This window comes from Mustela nivalis, assembly GCF_964662115.1.
Source record: "Mustela nivalis genome assembly, chromosome: 7".
NCBI lineage: Eukaryota > Metazoa > Chordata > Mammalia > Carnivora > Mustelidae > Mustela > Mustela nivalis.
In genome coordinates this window covers 23,290,250-23,305,381 of record NC_139026.1, presented here as the reverse complement: position 1 = coordinate 23,305,381, position 15,132 = coordinate 23,290,250, and the positions used below count along the sequence as shown (strand labels likewise).

The 15,132-nt window shown below is 38.7% G+C and overlaps 1 protein-coding gene across 6 annotated transcripts in view; it reads left to right on the top strand.

Annotated features, from left to right (window-relative positions):
• CFAP54 (cilia and flagella associated protein 54) overlaps positions 1 to 15,132 on the top strand; it is a 311,472-nt gene that overhangs the window by 180,607 nt on the left and 115,733 nt on the right. For 5 of the 6 annotated variants that reach the window (XM_082739254.1, XM_082739253.1, XM_082739250.1 and 2 more), the window contains 5 exons: positions 2,962 to 3,114; positions 5,237 to 5,431; positions 7,598 to 7,685; positions 7,991 to 8,185; positions 13,355 to 13,421. In XM_082739254.1, coding sequence (XP_082595380.1) covers positions 2,962 to 3,114; positions 5,237 to 5,431; positions 7,598 to 7,685; positions 7,991 to 8,185; positions 13,355 to 13,421 — 698 coding nt within the window. The remainder of the gene's footprint in view (positions 1 to 2,961; positions 3,115 to 5,236; positions 5,432 to 7,597; positions 7,686 to 7,990; positions 8,186 to 13,354; positions 13,422 to 15,132) is intronic. The other variant, XM_082739251.1, reaches the window with a different exon arrangement.

Sequence of the window (15,132 nt, the reverse complement as noted above, 5' to 3'; positions counted from 1 at the left end):
TTGTAAATTAAGGCCTAGAGTAGGTAACTGACTGTCTCAAAATATTAATATGTGAGGGCTTCCAGCTTCTGCCTTCTCCTTCGTTTTCTTTGCTTCTTTCCCTGATCTCAGTATCTAAGGAGAAAAAGATAAAGCCAAGCTCATGAATTCTTGTAGGAAAAACAAAATAGAACAGAAACCTTACCATCTTTCGGGCATTGTGTGTAAGGGTGGGGTTGGAGGAGTCAGGGCATGCCTTGTCTTTTTGTCTGCATCATGCAGGACTGTGCATGGGTAGAAAGGAGGGGAATTGAGAAAGCAAGATGGTGGGTGTAGGACAAAGTGGACAGGAGAGTGAAATTCGTAGGGTAGAAGAGATCTCCTGGGGAGTTAATAAGTGCTACTGTCAGCTAAGTATTGGAGTCTCTTAAATGTGTGGTAGGCAAGTGTGCCAAGAATGAACTTGCTGGGCGGACAAGTACTTCTATCAATATGGTCATCTACCTGGTTTGACTAGAGCCTCCAGGATTTCTAGATATTTCAGTCTGCATTGTAGTAGATTGAAAGATGTCTTATGGCCACAGAATGTAGATGTGCCACTAATTCAATCAGCGCCTCCCTGGGCTCTTGTGAACCCCAGGCTTCTTCTCTCATTAACTTTTCTTAGACGTATTTCTGTCCTAGTCTCAAAGGCCTTTGTACTCAATTAGCAGGCCTCAAATCTGGGTCATTGCCAGTTACCCAAGATTTGATGCCCCCGGTCAGCTAACTGGAAAAGTCACTGGACTTGAATGCTGGTTGTCTCTCTTGTCTTACAAGGCCTTAAAACAAATTAATATCCTCAAGTTCACTTTTCCTTCTTTGTAAATAACATCCACCCCTACTAGTTGGTAAGGTGCTGTGAAAATGAACTGGGATTAAGATCCATATAAGTATTATAAATTAAGTCTATTCTAGCCATTTAGCTTTGAAAACTTGTCAGTCATTCATTTAACAAACACTTATAGAGCACATACCATGTAACAGGTGCTGTTAAAGGTCTTGGTTGATAGCAGCAGACAAAATGGACAGAACTCCTTGCCTTCATGGAACCTGCCTTCTAGTGGCAGGAGACAACCAATAAACAAACAGAACACATAGTACGTCAAAAGATGATGAATGCAATGGAGAAAACAAAGGTTGAGAAACCAGGATTGCCAATTTAAATACAATGATCAGGGAGGCTTCCTGGGAAATTAAGTTAAGCAATAACCTTAAGGAGCTGAGGAAGAAAGGACATGGGGATGTCTGAGGAAGAATGTTCTAGATCAGCATGAACCACTGGTGGGGGTTTGCAGAAGATCTCTTGGATTTCTTGGATTTTTTCCCAACAAGATGGGAAGCAAGGTTATTGACCCAGAAAGGACAGGGAAGAGGTAATTCCTACCCCTTTTTTCCTTGCCAAGTAGCCACTTAACCACTCTTATGTCACTTCCAGCATTGGAATGTTCCCTGCAACCTGCCATCATTCCCATTGCTATTATCTTAGTCGAGTTCAAATCACAATACCGTGTTTTAGTCTTTTCAGCCACCAATCTCTTTCTGTTGCAGTCTGCTAACTCTTCCTAAAATACCCATGCCCAGCTCAGGTCCCTTCTTCTGCTCCCTTTTTGAAAGGATAAAGGTGACTTTCTCAGCAAGGGCTTCAGGTCTCCGGAAAACCCCTCTTTGTTCAGTGGGACTGGCCATGTCATCCCACTGCACCCTGAATTATCACCCTGACTCCTGCTTCCATACTTCTCCTTGTACAAACTAGCTCTGTGACTCAAGAGAAACCACCAGACATCTCTATGCCTTATTTTCCTCATCTGTAAAACGAGGATGTAATGGTACGTACCTTTTTTGTTGTTTTTAGGATCTGTGAGCTCATCACAATAAATTATATAAAATAGTTCTGGTATAGTGTAAGTACTCAGTCAACATCAGCTCTGCTTATTCTGTCTTCAACCTCTTGCCTCCTTCTTCCTAATGAAATCTTCCCCCTCCTCTAAGACACAACTGGCATACCCTCCGGCATGAAGTCTTTCTTGCACTTCCTTTCCTCCCTATTGCCGATCTCTCACTTCTCTCGCCCTCGTTTTGGCACATAACCAGAAATGCTCTGTGAATGTGAGTTTAATACTCCAGGGTCAGTCGTCTCTCCAGCTGGACTGTGAACTCTGCAGGGCAAATGGCATGCCTCTTTGCCTCCTGTGGCCCTGTTCCCTCGCAAGCTGCTGTACCACTCTCACGGCCTCAGATTTCACAGGGGCCACTCACCTGTTCAACTTGTTGAAGAAGTAAATTCTTTTGTTATTTTATCTGTAATATCTGAAGCTTGTATTCCTTTTCTCTTGTGTGTGGCGTGTGGCTGAAAATCTGAAGCCTGGTTCCAGGGACCGCCACTTCCTCTCCAGGGACCTCGTGGCCACCCTCTGCCAACATCTCCTCTTTCCGCCCATTTTTTTCAGGACCGTTTTAGTTCCCCTCCCTTTTATGGCCTCATCTTCCTTTCCAATGCATCCTCCAATATTAGAAACCCATCTTTCCCTTCTCTTAAGAGAGCACTTACCCACCCAGGCTTCTTTGTTTCTTCCTTTCGTCTCTTTCCCAAGGCACCTCTGCTTTGAAGAGGCTGCTGAAAAGGAGTAGATTATTTCATCTTTTATGATCAGCAAAAGAAAAAGTAGGAGGCTTCATAAGGAAAATTGGCAAGATCTAAAGTTATTTGCATTTCATAGGAATCAAAAGTTTTCTACGTTTTTTTTTTTTTTTTTAAAGAACTTTCAAATATACCACAAAAAATTGATCTGAACGTTGAAACACCTGCTGCAAACCTGGGGACTTTGAATTTAGCAGCTTTAGTTTGGGACCAAGAAATTCTCTGAATTAGAAAGTCTTTTGCTACTAGTTGTTGGCTTGCTGCAGCATTTCATCCCTCAGTCTGCTTCTTTTTCCTTTCAGAGTACAGCCACGCCAAAGAGCTTGTCTGTGTGCCTGTGGATGTGACAGACACTTTGAGATGTTTTAGAGAGACCCTGGAAAAATCCAGATATCACAACAGATCAATCCGACACAGCAGAAAATTGCTTTCATTATTCCTTGCACAGACACAAGGTAAAATTCTTGGCTCTCTATATCCCTTGCTCTTTATTTCCGGGGGGGGACACCACCCTGTGGATCTACAATATTCTGCCTTAGGCCCTTTATTTCCCCACCGACATGCGCACTCCCTGTTGCCCTTCACTTTCTTCTTCTTGTCTGGTGGATCACATCTTCTCTCTTACACTCTTCTTTCCAAAGACTGTCTCACTCAGCTGCTTTCATGCTTTCTGTGAAACGAGCATACTCCCTTGAGCAGATATAAAAACAGTGCATGTTAATTTTTTGATACGTTCTTTTTTTTTTTTTTAAGATTTTATTTATTTATTTGACAGAGAGATCACAAGTAGACGGAGAGGCAGGCAGAGAGAGAGAGAGAGAGGGAAGCAGGCTTCCTGCCGAGCAGAGAGCCCGATGCGGGACTCGATCCCAGGACCCTGAGATCATGACCTGAGCCGAAGGCAGCGGCTTAACCCACTGAACCACCCAGGCGCCCCCTTATCTATCTCTTTGCAAGTATGGTACTATAGTCTTTTAAAAAAATTTTCATAAATAGGTGACTTGATTCATGCTGAATTAACTAGAACCTATTACCAAAACCCTACTTTATCAGTGTCAAGGAAATAGATGCATTTTAATTTAAGCATCAATACGATTTCTTATTAACACCATAGATTTTGATCTTAAAAATTTCTTTTAGTTTAAAACAAGATAGTCACTATCATTGGTTACATCACATTTTTTGTTTTCTCCTTTCTCAACATTTATTGATTAGTGAACTCAATCAAAGCAGGGCTTTGAGTGGTTAAGTGGCAATAATTTTAGGTGGGGAAAATCTTGACTTATGTATGTTTGGGTCATTAAAAATTTGTTTAAAATCCTAATATATGTTTATGATCCTTGCTATTCAAATTTATTGGAATAATAAAAATAAGCTTAAAGAATAAACTTAAAAAACCTAAAATTTTTATATTTTCAAGTTATTAAAAATAGATTTAAATGTCAACCTAAGATGCTAATATTCAGTGAACTGATCTTTCAGAAATTTACTCAAATCTTGTTTTTTCAATCACTACAGAAATTTTATTTATGTGTGTATATGTATGTATGTGTGTATTTGTTGTTGCTGACCCTACTACTTACCCCCAAATCGTACTTGCTATGCCACGAACCCACAGATTTTGGTTGTATTGCCTATAGACTCACATTACATTAAATTAGCTCTGTATGTTATGTTTAAACTTCTTTTGATTATGGCATATATTAATAATGGTTAAGGGCATGAATAAAAAAAGCAAATATAATTTGGATTACATTGGTTCACCCTGAATCTCACTTGGTGTTAAAGTATTTTCATCAGTTTATTCCCAGTCCTTGGGCTGCAGACTTCAAACTCCACATTAGCTCTTCTTCCTCTGCAGCTTTTGACTACTTCCTCTAGAATAGTCTCCCTTTCTTTCTTGTGTGTTCTCTGATCTTATAAAGAGAGCGAATCTTTCCCACTTCCCCCGCTTAGGTCAGAACTAACTGTGTGTTGCTTCTATCCCAGAGGTCTCTGCCCCAGAGGCAGACTAACATCTTACTGTTGGAAGCCCTCAAAAAAAAAGCAAACCCAAACCATGTAACTTTAAGCAATCCCCACGAGAAGCAAAGCATTATCTCAACAGCACTTTCTGGCACAGTGCCCCTCTGTAGTGTTTTTTATGAAATAACAGGTAGAGAGCCCATCCACACATACCTGAGCTCCTCAGAAATGATATTAGATACTCAATTTAAGGAAACAGTGTCCCTCAAACTGCAAAGAAATCTCAGCTCTACACAGAATTTTTCTTTTTTTCCTCCCTGTCGATTTCGGCTACGTTTTTCACTCCTCGTCATCTTCCTCTCTGTCTCCTTTTTAAATTTCTTTTTGGGGGTGCCTTAGTGGCTCAGTTGGTTAAGCATCCAAGTGATGATTTTTGGCTCAGGTTATGATCTCAGGGTTGGGAAATAGAGCCCCGTGTCGGGCTCCACATCTGTCATGGAACCTGCTCAAGATTCTCCCTTCCTTTGCCCTCCCCCACCCCTGCTTGCTCTCGTGCTCTCTCTCTCTCTCTAAAAAAAAGTAAATAAATTTCTTTTTTCCCCATGAATTTAGGAGACAAAGGAGGAATAAACAATTTGAAATTTACTACTGGAAAGGTGGAATTTTGCCTGGGGACAGAAGAGATGCATATGCCAACACCCCCCAACCTCTCTCAGGAGCACTTCAGAGTTTTCAGTTCAGTGGAGAAAAGTAAACTTCCCTCTTCGCAGCTGGGACTCGTAATTTCCTCTTATTATGAAACTATTGGTAAGAGTCCTTCATTATATATTCATTTTCAGGAGGATCTTGTACAAAATGTTGCATTGCCTTTGGGCTTGAAATGCCACCTTGAAAAGTCAGATGAAAGAGCTTGAAGATAGAATCTTGTAGGCAGTGCCACAGCAGTGTTGGGACAAGAGACATCCAGCCCCTCCCATTCTCCACTCTCCCAGCCTGGGCTGTCAGCATGGCAAGGTTCTAGGCCCCTCTTCTGCTTATCCTCCTTTGAATGAATCTGTGAACCCCTTGTTGGAATGTGGCCACTGTTGTGTTCTTTTGCTCTGCCCTAGCTGATCCCACATTCCTTGTCTTTCTGTTTGATTTGGCTTTTCTCCAAATTCAGCAGTATATACTCAATCCAGATGGTAGACCGTAAATCCCCCTTTTTTATTTTTATTTTTTAATTTATTTTTTTTAAAGATTTTATTTATTTATTTGAGAGAGAGAGTGAGCCTAAGCAGAGGGAACAGCAGGCAGAGGGTGAGGGAGAAGCAGGCTTCCTGTGGAGCAAGGAGCCCAATGTGGGACTCAATCCTAGGATCCTGGGATCATGACCTGAGCCGAAGGCAGCCACTTAGCTGACTGAGCCACCCAGGTGCCCATTCCCTCTTTTACTTTTTTTTTTTTATAGTAACAGAAATTTAATAATTCCCCTTTACTCCCTGAAACAAAATGCATATTTAATATAGTCTCTCTATACACATTATTTATTTATGTATTTATTTATTTATTAAAGATTTTATTTATTTATTTGACAGAGATCACAAGTAGGCAGAGAGGCAGGCAGCAAGAGGAAGGGAAGCAGGCTCCCCGCTGAGCAGAAAACCCGATGAGGGGCTCCATCCCAGGACCCCAGGATCATGACCTGAGCCAAAGGCAGAGGCTTTAACCCACTAAGCCACCCAGGCACCCCTCTACACACATTATTTAATCAATAAATATAAAATAAAAAATATTTAATGCAATAAATACAATTTAATACACTAAATATAAAATAAAGGCTAAATAATATTATTTTATAACAAAACAATCTACTTGTGGCACTTAAGTGCTCAGGTACTGGAAAGTCTAGTGAAGCAATCAGATGCTCATATCCTGTGTGCTGAATCACCAAGAATGTTATAGCTACAAATACAGACCGAAACAGCTTTATTGTATTGGTGATGCAAGTACTATCAGCGCTTTTAATTTTTGTGACAGTATTTTTCTAAAATGGCAAATCTAGATACAGTACACAGTAAAGCACTACAGCGAATGGTTGCATTTCTTGAAAATATGCAAAAATGCCCCATTTATATGTAAAATGAAAGTAGAGTTTAGACTCAGACAATTATAAACTGGTTTCTCACCTTTTTCTTCACTGTGGAGGAAGCTTCTGTGTGTTACAGGCCATCTAGTATCTCTGGTCTTCACTGACAAAATGCCAAGAGATGCACCATTGTGACACCTAACAAAAGCTTCCTTACTTTTCTAAAATACCCTGTAGGAGTCAGGACTGCCCTCATTATAAACCACTGCCTTGTTGGTTAGTTTTGTTCTGTTTTTTTTCTAGACATCTCTGAATTTATACATTTATCAGAAAACCAAAAAAAAAAAAAAATTTGGATGCTATTAAAGATGTGCTTTTTTTGCATTTGGGTAAAGGAAAAAATCTGATAAACTGTGATCTTGTCCCATCCCTGCTTAAAAACAAATACTTCAAGGCTTCCCATCTGCTATAGAATAGCATCCACATTTCTCCACTAGGCATTCAGATGCCTCCATAAGCCTACCACTCTCTCCTTCTCCACAGTCCGAAGAAAACCATAAAAAAAAACACCACAAAACCCCATGTCATGTCCGTATACACCTCACCTGTTCTCCCTAGCATGGCTTTTCTGAATTTCTCTTCAACACCACTTCCCCCTGCCCGACTCTTACTCCGCTCTCTCCACATTTCCTCTCTCTCAGATCCAATCTCTTCTTCCACTATGTTCAGGTAGAGTATCATTTGCTCTTTCTGCATATGTATCAGGAGACCTGGGAAGACAGTATTAGCTTGAAGTTTGCTTATCTACAAAATTAAGAAATAAATGCAGTTTAAATCGTCTTGAGAGAATGAGGAAGATACTTTCTAGGTACTGACATTTGTTCTTCTACTTGATTAAAATACAGATGTTCTCCAAGTCAGCCATCAAAGAAGTCTTAAAGTTCAGGCATTGCATGAACTCGGAAGCCTTCTCGTCTTTGCCGAAAAGAAAAGGTAGATTTTTAGGAGTCAGTGGAACAAGGGCAAACGATTTTTGGTTGTTTGTTCGAAAGCATTTTTAAGTATTATGAAAAAGTTGTCTTTCATAAATTTTAGTTCTTCAAAAATATTCCATTACTACATTTTATTCACCAAATGCTACCTAAGAGAAATAGTTATGAGAAGTAAATAGTATAGAATGATTCTCTAATATTTTAATTAAAATACTTTTTCAGTGCATTTGCTTCCCCTTTTGGAAGATAGATTTAATAACATGGACTATGGAAAACATGCTGCTTGATGCTCTGTTTCTCTTTCAGGGCTGCTTTTAGATGTTGGTGTCAAGCTCTTGATGACATATTCAAAAAAGAAAATGTGCTGTATACGTGGAAAGAGTTTGGTACCTCACTCACCAATTTATCTCCAGGTTCCAAAGATTATAGTGAGGAATTTCTGTCAAGAGTTGGCATTTGGGGATGTTTGCAAGGAGCAGTCATATCAGCAAAGATAGCACAGTGAGTGTGGCAATGGAGTGAGCTTCCTTTGTGGGGGCCCACTGTGCCATGTGGAGCGCCATGCCTCAGATGCATGGGATTCTTGGACAGCTTTGTCCATATCATACAAAACTATCCAGTTTACTTATTTGTGATGTTTGTTATCTGTGGCCATATCCTCTCCCCATACTCCTGGAATGTGGGCCTCACGTAAGCACAGATCTTTGCTTGTTCAGTAGTGTATCCTGAGTGTCTGGCATGGAGTTGGCATTTGATTACTACTTGTGGAATGAATGAATGAGTGAGTAAACCATTGGTATGAGATCAAGAATAATGGTGTAGAGGCAGGCCAACCTGGATCTAATGCAACGACCTCCTACTGACTCTGGGACCCTTGGCTCACTGCTCATTCTCTCTGAGCCTCGGTGTTCTCATCTGTAAACTGTAAATCTTGGTGGCAAGAATTACATGACATACTATATTAGTTTGCTAGAGTTGCCATAACAAATGACCAGTTTGTAGGGAATTTATTGTCTCACAGTTTTGGAGGCTTAAATTCTTAGATCAGGGCATCCGCAGGTTTGGTTTCTTTTGAGGCCTCTTGGCTTGTAGATGGCTGTCTTCTTGCCGTGTCCTTACATGGTCTTCCCTCCAAATGTGCCTATGTCCTAATGTCTTCTTACAAGGATGTCAGTCATATCAGATTAGGGCCTAGCCTAGTGACCTCATTATAACCTAATAACCTCTTTACAGGCCCTATCCTAGTCACATTCTGACATTATTGGGGGTTAGGACCCCAACATATGAATTTGGAAAAGGGGGGACATAATTTAGGTCATAACACATGCTGATTAGTTTATTAGTTCTGTAACAAATTACCACAAAATTCGTGGCTTAAAATAACATGGATTTATTCTCTTACAGTTTTGGGGGTCAGAAGTCCTAAAATCAGTGCCTTGGCAGGGTTGTGTTGTCCTCTGAAGGCTCTAAGGAAGAATCTTCTTCCTGGTCTTTTCCAACTTCTGGAGGTCTCCTGCATTCCTCAGCTCATAGCTCCGTGTTCTGTCTTTGGGATCAAAAGCCTGTTTTCTTCCTCTTTCTCTCTCCCTGACCTCTGCTTCTGTGTTCATCTCTCCTTCTCTTACTGACTCCCCTGCCTTTCTTTCATAAGGACCACTGTGATTACATTGAACCTAACCTTAATTTTAATCACATCTCAAGTCTTTTTTTTTTTTTTGCCATGTAAAGCAACATATTCATAGGTTTGGGGTATTAGTATAGGGGTATCTTTGTGTATTATTCAGCCTACCACACTTAACATATGTGAAAGTCTGTCACAGTGTCTTTTTCTTCTTCTTTTAAACTTACTGGGTTTTTAAAAATTATTTTTTGAAAATTCTTTAAAATTTAAAATTAATTAATTAATATATAATGTATTGTTAGTTTCAGAGGTAGAGGTCAGTGATTCATCCATCTTATATAATACCCAGGGCTCATTACATTAATACCCTCCTTAATGTCCATCACCCAGTTACCACATCCCCCCTCCTCCCCTCCAGCAACCCTCAGTTTGTTTCCTATGATTAAGAGTCTCTTATGGTTTGTTTCCCTCTCTGATTTCATCTTGTTTTGTTTTCCCTTCTCTTTCCCTATGATCCTCTGTTCTGTTTCTTAAATTTCACATATGAGTGAGATCATATGATAATTGTCTTTCTCTGATTGATGTGTTTAGCTTAGCATAATACCCTCTAGTTCCATCCACATCATTGCAAATGGCAAGATTTCTTTTTTCTGATGGCTGAGTAGTGTTCTTGTGTGTGTGTGTGTGTGTGTGTGTGTGTGTGTACTCTTCTTTATCCATTTATCTGTTGATCGACATCTCAGCTCTTTCCATACTTTGGCTATTGTGGATATTGTTACTATAAACATTAGGGTGCAGGTGCCCCTTCAGATCACTACATTTGTATCTTTGGAGTAAATTCCTAGTAGTGCAATAGCTGGGTCTTAGGTAGCTCTGTTTTTAAGTTTTTGAGGAACTTCTGTACTGTTTTCCAGAGTAGCATTCCAGCTTGCATTCCCACCAACAGTATAAGAGGGTTCCCCTTTCTCCACATCCTTGGCAACATCTATCATTTCCTGACTTGTTAGTTTTAGCCATTCTGATCGATGTGAGGTGGTACCTCATTGAGGTTTTTATCTGTATTTTCCTGATGCCAAGTGACATGGAGCATTTTTTCATCTACCTGTTGGCTATTTGTATGTCTTCTTTGCAGAATTGTCTGTTCCTATCTTCTGCCCAATTCTTGATAGAATTATTTGTTCTTTGGATGTTGAGTTTGATAAGTTTTTTTTAATAGATTTTGGATACTAGCTCTTTATCCGATAAAACATTTGCCAGTATCTTCTCCCATTTTGTCCATTGTCTTTTAGTTTTATCTTTCTTTTGCTGTGCAGAAGCTTTTTATCTTGATGAAGTTCATTTTTGCCTTTGTTTTGTATCTAGCAAGAGGTTGCTGCAGCTGAGGTCACAGAGGTTGCTGCCTGTGTTCTCCTCTAGGATTTTGATGGATTCTTGTCACACAGTTAGGTCTCTCATCCATTTTTAGTCTATTTTTGTGTATTGTATAGCAATACAAGCCTTTCTCAAGAAACAAGGAGGTATCAATTTTACAACCTAACTTTACACCAAGGGAGCTGGCAAATGAACAGCAAATAAAACCTAAACCCAGCAGTAGAAGAGTATTAATAAAGATTTGAGCAGGAATCAATGAAATAGAAACCAAAAGAGCAGTAGAACATATCAATGAAACTAGGAATTTGTTCTTTGAAAGAATTAGTAATATTGATAAACCCCTGGCCAGACTTATCATAAAGAAAAAAGAAAGGACCCAAATAAATAAAAACATGAATGAAAGAGGAGAGATTACAACCAATACTGAAGAAATACAAACAATTATAAGAACACATTATGAACAAGTATATGCCAACAAATTGTGCAATCTGGAAGAAATGGATGCATCCCTAGAAACATACAAACTACTGAAACTGAAATAGGAATAAGTAGAAAACCTAAACGGACCCATAACCAGCAAGAAAATTGAAGCAGTAATCAAAAATTCCCATCAAACTAGAGTCCAGGGCCAGATGACTTCCAGGGGAGTTCTACCTAACATTTAATTAGCAATAATTGTGCCTCAGGTAAACCTCATTGGCTACAGTACTGCCACTGCGCCAAGCTTCTGCCAAATATTTAAAGAAGAACTAATACCTATTCTTCTGAAGCTTTTTCAAAAAATAGAAGTGGAAGGAGAACTTCCACTCATTCTATGAAGCCGGAATTACCTTGATTCCAAACCAGACAAAGAACCCACCTGAAGGAGAATTATAGACCAATATTCCTAATGAAGATGGATGCCAAAATTCTCACCAGGATACTAGCCAATAGAATCCAACAATACATTAAAAGGATTACTCACCATGACCAAGGAGGATTTATTCCTGGGCTGCTAGGGTGGTCCAACATCTGCAGATCAATCAACATGATACATCACATTAATAAAAGAAAGAATAAGAACAATATGTTCCTCTCAATTAATGCAGAAAAAGCACTTGACAAAATATAGCATCCTTTCTTGATTAAAACTTTTCACAGTGTAGGGATAGAAGGAACATACCTCAATAAAAGACATATCATGAAAGCCATGTATGAAAAGTCGATAGCAAATATCATTCTCATTGGGGAAAGCTTAGAGCTTTTCCCCTAAGGTCAGGAACACAACAGTGATGCCCATTCTTGCTAGTTTTGTTCAGCATAGTACTAGAAGTCCTAGCCTCAGCAATCAGGCAACAAAAAGAAATAAAAAGCATTCAAATTGGCAAGGAAGTCAAACTCTCACTCTTCACAGATGAAATGATACTTCATGTGGAAAATCCCAAAGACTCCACTCAAAATTACTAGAACTCATACAGGAATTCAGCAAGGTGGCAGGATATAAAATCAATGCCCAGAAATCGGTTTCATTTCTATACATTAAAAATGAGACAGAAAGAGAAATTAAAGAGTTAGGCCTATTTACAATTGCACCAAAAACCATAAGATACCTAGGAATAAACCAAACAAAAGTGTGTACTCAGAAAACTATAGAATACTCATGAAAGAAATTGAGGAAGACACAAAGAAATGGAAAAAAAACACTCCTTGCTCATGGATTGGAAGAACAAATATTGTTAAAATGTCTATGCTTCCTAGAGCAGTCTATACATTTACTGCAATCACTGTCAAAATATCATCAACTTTTGGGGCGCCTGGGTGGCTCAGTGGATTAAGCCGCTGCCTTCGGCTCGGGTCATGATCTCAGTGTCCTGGGATCGAGCCCCGCATCGGGCTCTTTGCTCAGCGGGAGCCTGCTTCCTCCTCTCTCTCTGCCTGACTCTCCGCCTACTTGTGATCTTTCTCTCTGTCAAATAAATTAATAAAATCTTAAAAAAAAAATATCATCGACTTTTTTCACAGAGCTGGAACAAATAATCCTAAAATTTATATGGAACCAGAAAAGACTCGGAATAGCCAAAGGAATGTTGGAAAAGAAAACCAAAGTTGGGAACATCACTATTCCGGACTTCAAGCTCTATTAAAAAGCTGTTGTCCGCAAGAAAATATGGCACAAAAACAGGCACATAGATCAATGTCATCGTGTCTTATACCTAGTTAGCACTGACAGATATTTTAGAGATTTGAATAATGTGAGAAATTTAACAAGTATGGAAGGAGTAGAGGTACAGGTTTCTTTCACCTTTCTAGGTATAATTTTAGCTTATCTATAGGGTGTGGTGGGCAAAAACATGCATAGCATCTTGATCTATAGAGAAATTTTTTAAATTTTAAAGAGTTAGGCCTATTTACAATTGCACCAAAAATTTAAAAAATTTCTCTATATGGAAAGTAATCTAGAAGGACATTAGCCAAAATGTTACCAGTAATCATGTTTAGATGGTAGGCTTATTGGTGATATTTCATTTTGTTTTTTATGTTTTTTTCCTGTGTTCTAGATCTTCCATAAATGTATAGCTCTTTTAGAATCACAAAGTCTATTTTAATTTTGGAAAACCTATGAGTATTAGAGATAATTGTATAAAAGTATTATTGGAAAATTGTCTATGAATCCATTTCTTTTTGTTATACTTATTTAGATTTATTATGATCTCGGAGGTTGACAAGAGAACCAACTGTTGCATTTTGTCTGCATTACTCTTTCAGGTAACACTTTATATCTTCTGACTAGTCACCATTTGGTCCAAAAAAAAAAAGAAAGTGCAGTGGCTTATCATAGTCAAAAAACTCACTGGTAGGAAGATAGCATGGACCTTGATGAGATATCACGAATCCATCTTTCCTTCCTTAGCTGAAGGTAGCATTTTCACCTTGAATATTCAGCAGAATTTTTCTCCTTCAGACTCTGGAAGGAATTTTGCAGATCAGGAAACTGAGTCTCATCGTTAGTAAGACTGTGTTGCTAATGAGCTGTGAAGCCAGTCTGTTTGACTCCAAATGGTGGCCTTAGGTTACCTCATCTCTATAAGTAAAGTTTTGCTTAACTGTACAATGTGAAGTATACCATATAATGAAAGCAAGAAAATAAGCTGAAGACTACAAAAGTAGAGTATTGGCAGCTCCTAGAATTTTGGTTTGACTTCATTGAAGAAGAAAAGAGCTTTAATCTGAAATACAAGACACTTTGAGATACAGGGATGTAGCCAGGGGCCTTTGCAATGTACTAAAGGTTCTGTTTACCTTGAAGGGTGGAACACCCGTGTTCTGTATATCAGAGGCATCTAATAGCTTATGAAATCTAGATAGAAAAGCTCTCTGGATCCAGGAATATTATGCTTCCTGCCAGAATCAGCCATAAAACTGTTGAAAGCTAAAAAGCTGGCATGAAAGTAGAAGAAAATCTCAGACCCTTCACATTCTTGATAGGAACCCAAACATTTCTCATCATAAAAGAAATTGATTATAAGTTCTTTATAGATTTTGGAAGTGGAGATGCAACGTGGGGGGATGGGGGTAGGAAAAGAATAAATGAAACAAGATGGGATCTGGAGGGAGACAAACCATAAGAGGCTCTTAATCTCACAAAACAAACTGAGGGTTGCAAGGGGAGGGAGGTAGGGAGAGGGTCGTGGGGTTATGGATATTGGGGAGGGTATGTGCTATGGTGAGTGCTGTGCAGTGTGTAAACCTGGCGAGTCATAGACCTGTACCTCTGGGGCTAATAATACATTATATGTTAATAAAAAAATTTAAAAAAAAAGAAAGAAAAGCTCTCTGGAAAGCCTTTTCTGAATGTAAGGCCACACTTTTCAGTTTTTTTTGTTTCATACACCTCTTGCCTGTGCTTTAAAGAGAGGAGGTAGAAGAGGCAAGAGTGCAAAGGGAATGATAATCGGATATTGACTCCCTATATTGCATTCTCGACTGTCTGATACTGCTTGTTCTTGAAGATAATGCTATTGTTTTTTAAAAAAAGCAATTTAAAAAATTAAATTTTTGCTTACTATGGGCATAGTTTTTTAGTACTAATTGTACTTAAAAGCTGGTAAGATTTATTTTTTAAATCTTAATTTTTTATGATTTTAAAACAGATTTGTAAAATTAAAAATGTAAACAACTGCATAGAGCAGGTACAACTGCATAGAGCAGGTACAACTGCATAGTATTTTAGAGCAGGTGCCTAGTCATATTCATAATGAGGAATCTGATTAAAATTATTTTCTGATATTTACATTAAAATAATTTCATAATGCATGTCATCAGTTAATGTTAATTATTTAGGATAACATCAGAAACACTCCTAAATATAAAATTTGATTTTGTGTATCAATTTTGTTTCCCAACATTGAATACAGTGTTGGTCATATAAATTACCTAAGAAATATTGGCAAAATTAAACAACTCATCGTTTTACTTA